This window comes from Morone saxatilis, unplaced genomic scaffold, assembly GCF_004916995.1.
Source record: "Morone saxatilis isolate NCDOM2014 unplaced genomic scaffold, NCSU_SB_2.0 Contig3, whole genome shotgun sequence".
Lineage (NCBI taxonomy): Eukaryota > Metazoa > Chordata > Actinopteri > Moronidae > Morone > Morone saxatilis.
The window spans coordinates 14,648,364-14,649,110 of NW_023339873.1; the positions used below are offsets into that span (position 1 = coordinate 14,648,364).

General features: G+C 45.1%; 1 protein-coding gene across 1 annotated transcript in view; it reads right to left on the reverse strand.

Annotated features, from left to right (window-relative positions):
• The window catches only part of LOC118337401 (sushi domain-containing protein 6-like), a 6,182-nt gene extending 5,581 nt beyond the window's left edge, over window positions 1-601 (reverse strand). The window contains exon 1 of the mRNA XM_035674389.1: window positions 442-601. Within this exon, the coding sequence (XP_035530282.1) occupies window positions 442-559 (118 nt within the window). The 5' untranslated portion in view covers window positions 560-601. The remainder of the gene's footprint in view (window positions 1-441) is intronic.
• Between the last annotated feature and the right edge of the window lie 146 nt (window positions 602-747).

Below are 747 nucleotides of genomic sequence, written 5' to 3' on the forward strand. Positions count from 1 at the left end.
ATCTATCTATCTGTAACCAAAGACTGAACTGCCACGGTTGTCTGTGAGGCTACTTGTTCAACACTGACACTGGTTCATTTCTTCTGACAGATGGGCTGTTGTCAGTGTATGAATGTGTGTGAAAGGATGAATGTAACATGCAGTGTAAAGCCCTCTGAGTGGTTGGAAGACTACAAAGGCACCACATAAGTGCAGTCCATTTACCAGCAGGTAAATGGACTGCACTTATGTGGCGCCTTTGGATCCGTCTGGATAATATGGCATACATTGAAATCAATATTAAGAATGTTAACAACCATTTAGTGTCAGGATCAGGATTCCCCGGTATTGTCTGCGCCATCACAAAGCTCATTTAATAAGGTTTTTTCAGCAGCGAAACACAATACAGACCCAAACAACTTTGTATTACACGAGTGTGCAACCACAGATCCTGCCTCTTACCTGAGCCTTGCCCAGTGGACACGACAGTCAGTACCAGCAGCAACAACACGGCCCGTTTAGTGGCTGAGGTATGGGCCCAACAGGCATTGGATAGTGACTCTATCATTCCATTGCACATCTTCTCCTGCAGAGTCAACTCAACCTGTTATGATCAGAAAATGATGTAAATAGAAAGAAAAAGAGGGTATAAATATAGCATCATGAAAAAGCAATAGCCCAAAGCCTTGAGCATTTTGCTGACACCTGCCTGGCGCAGGTACTCCGCAGAGCTTGAACAGCGGCCAGCGAGGTGTGTGTGTGTGTGTG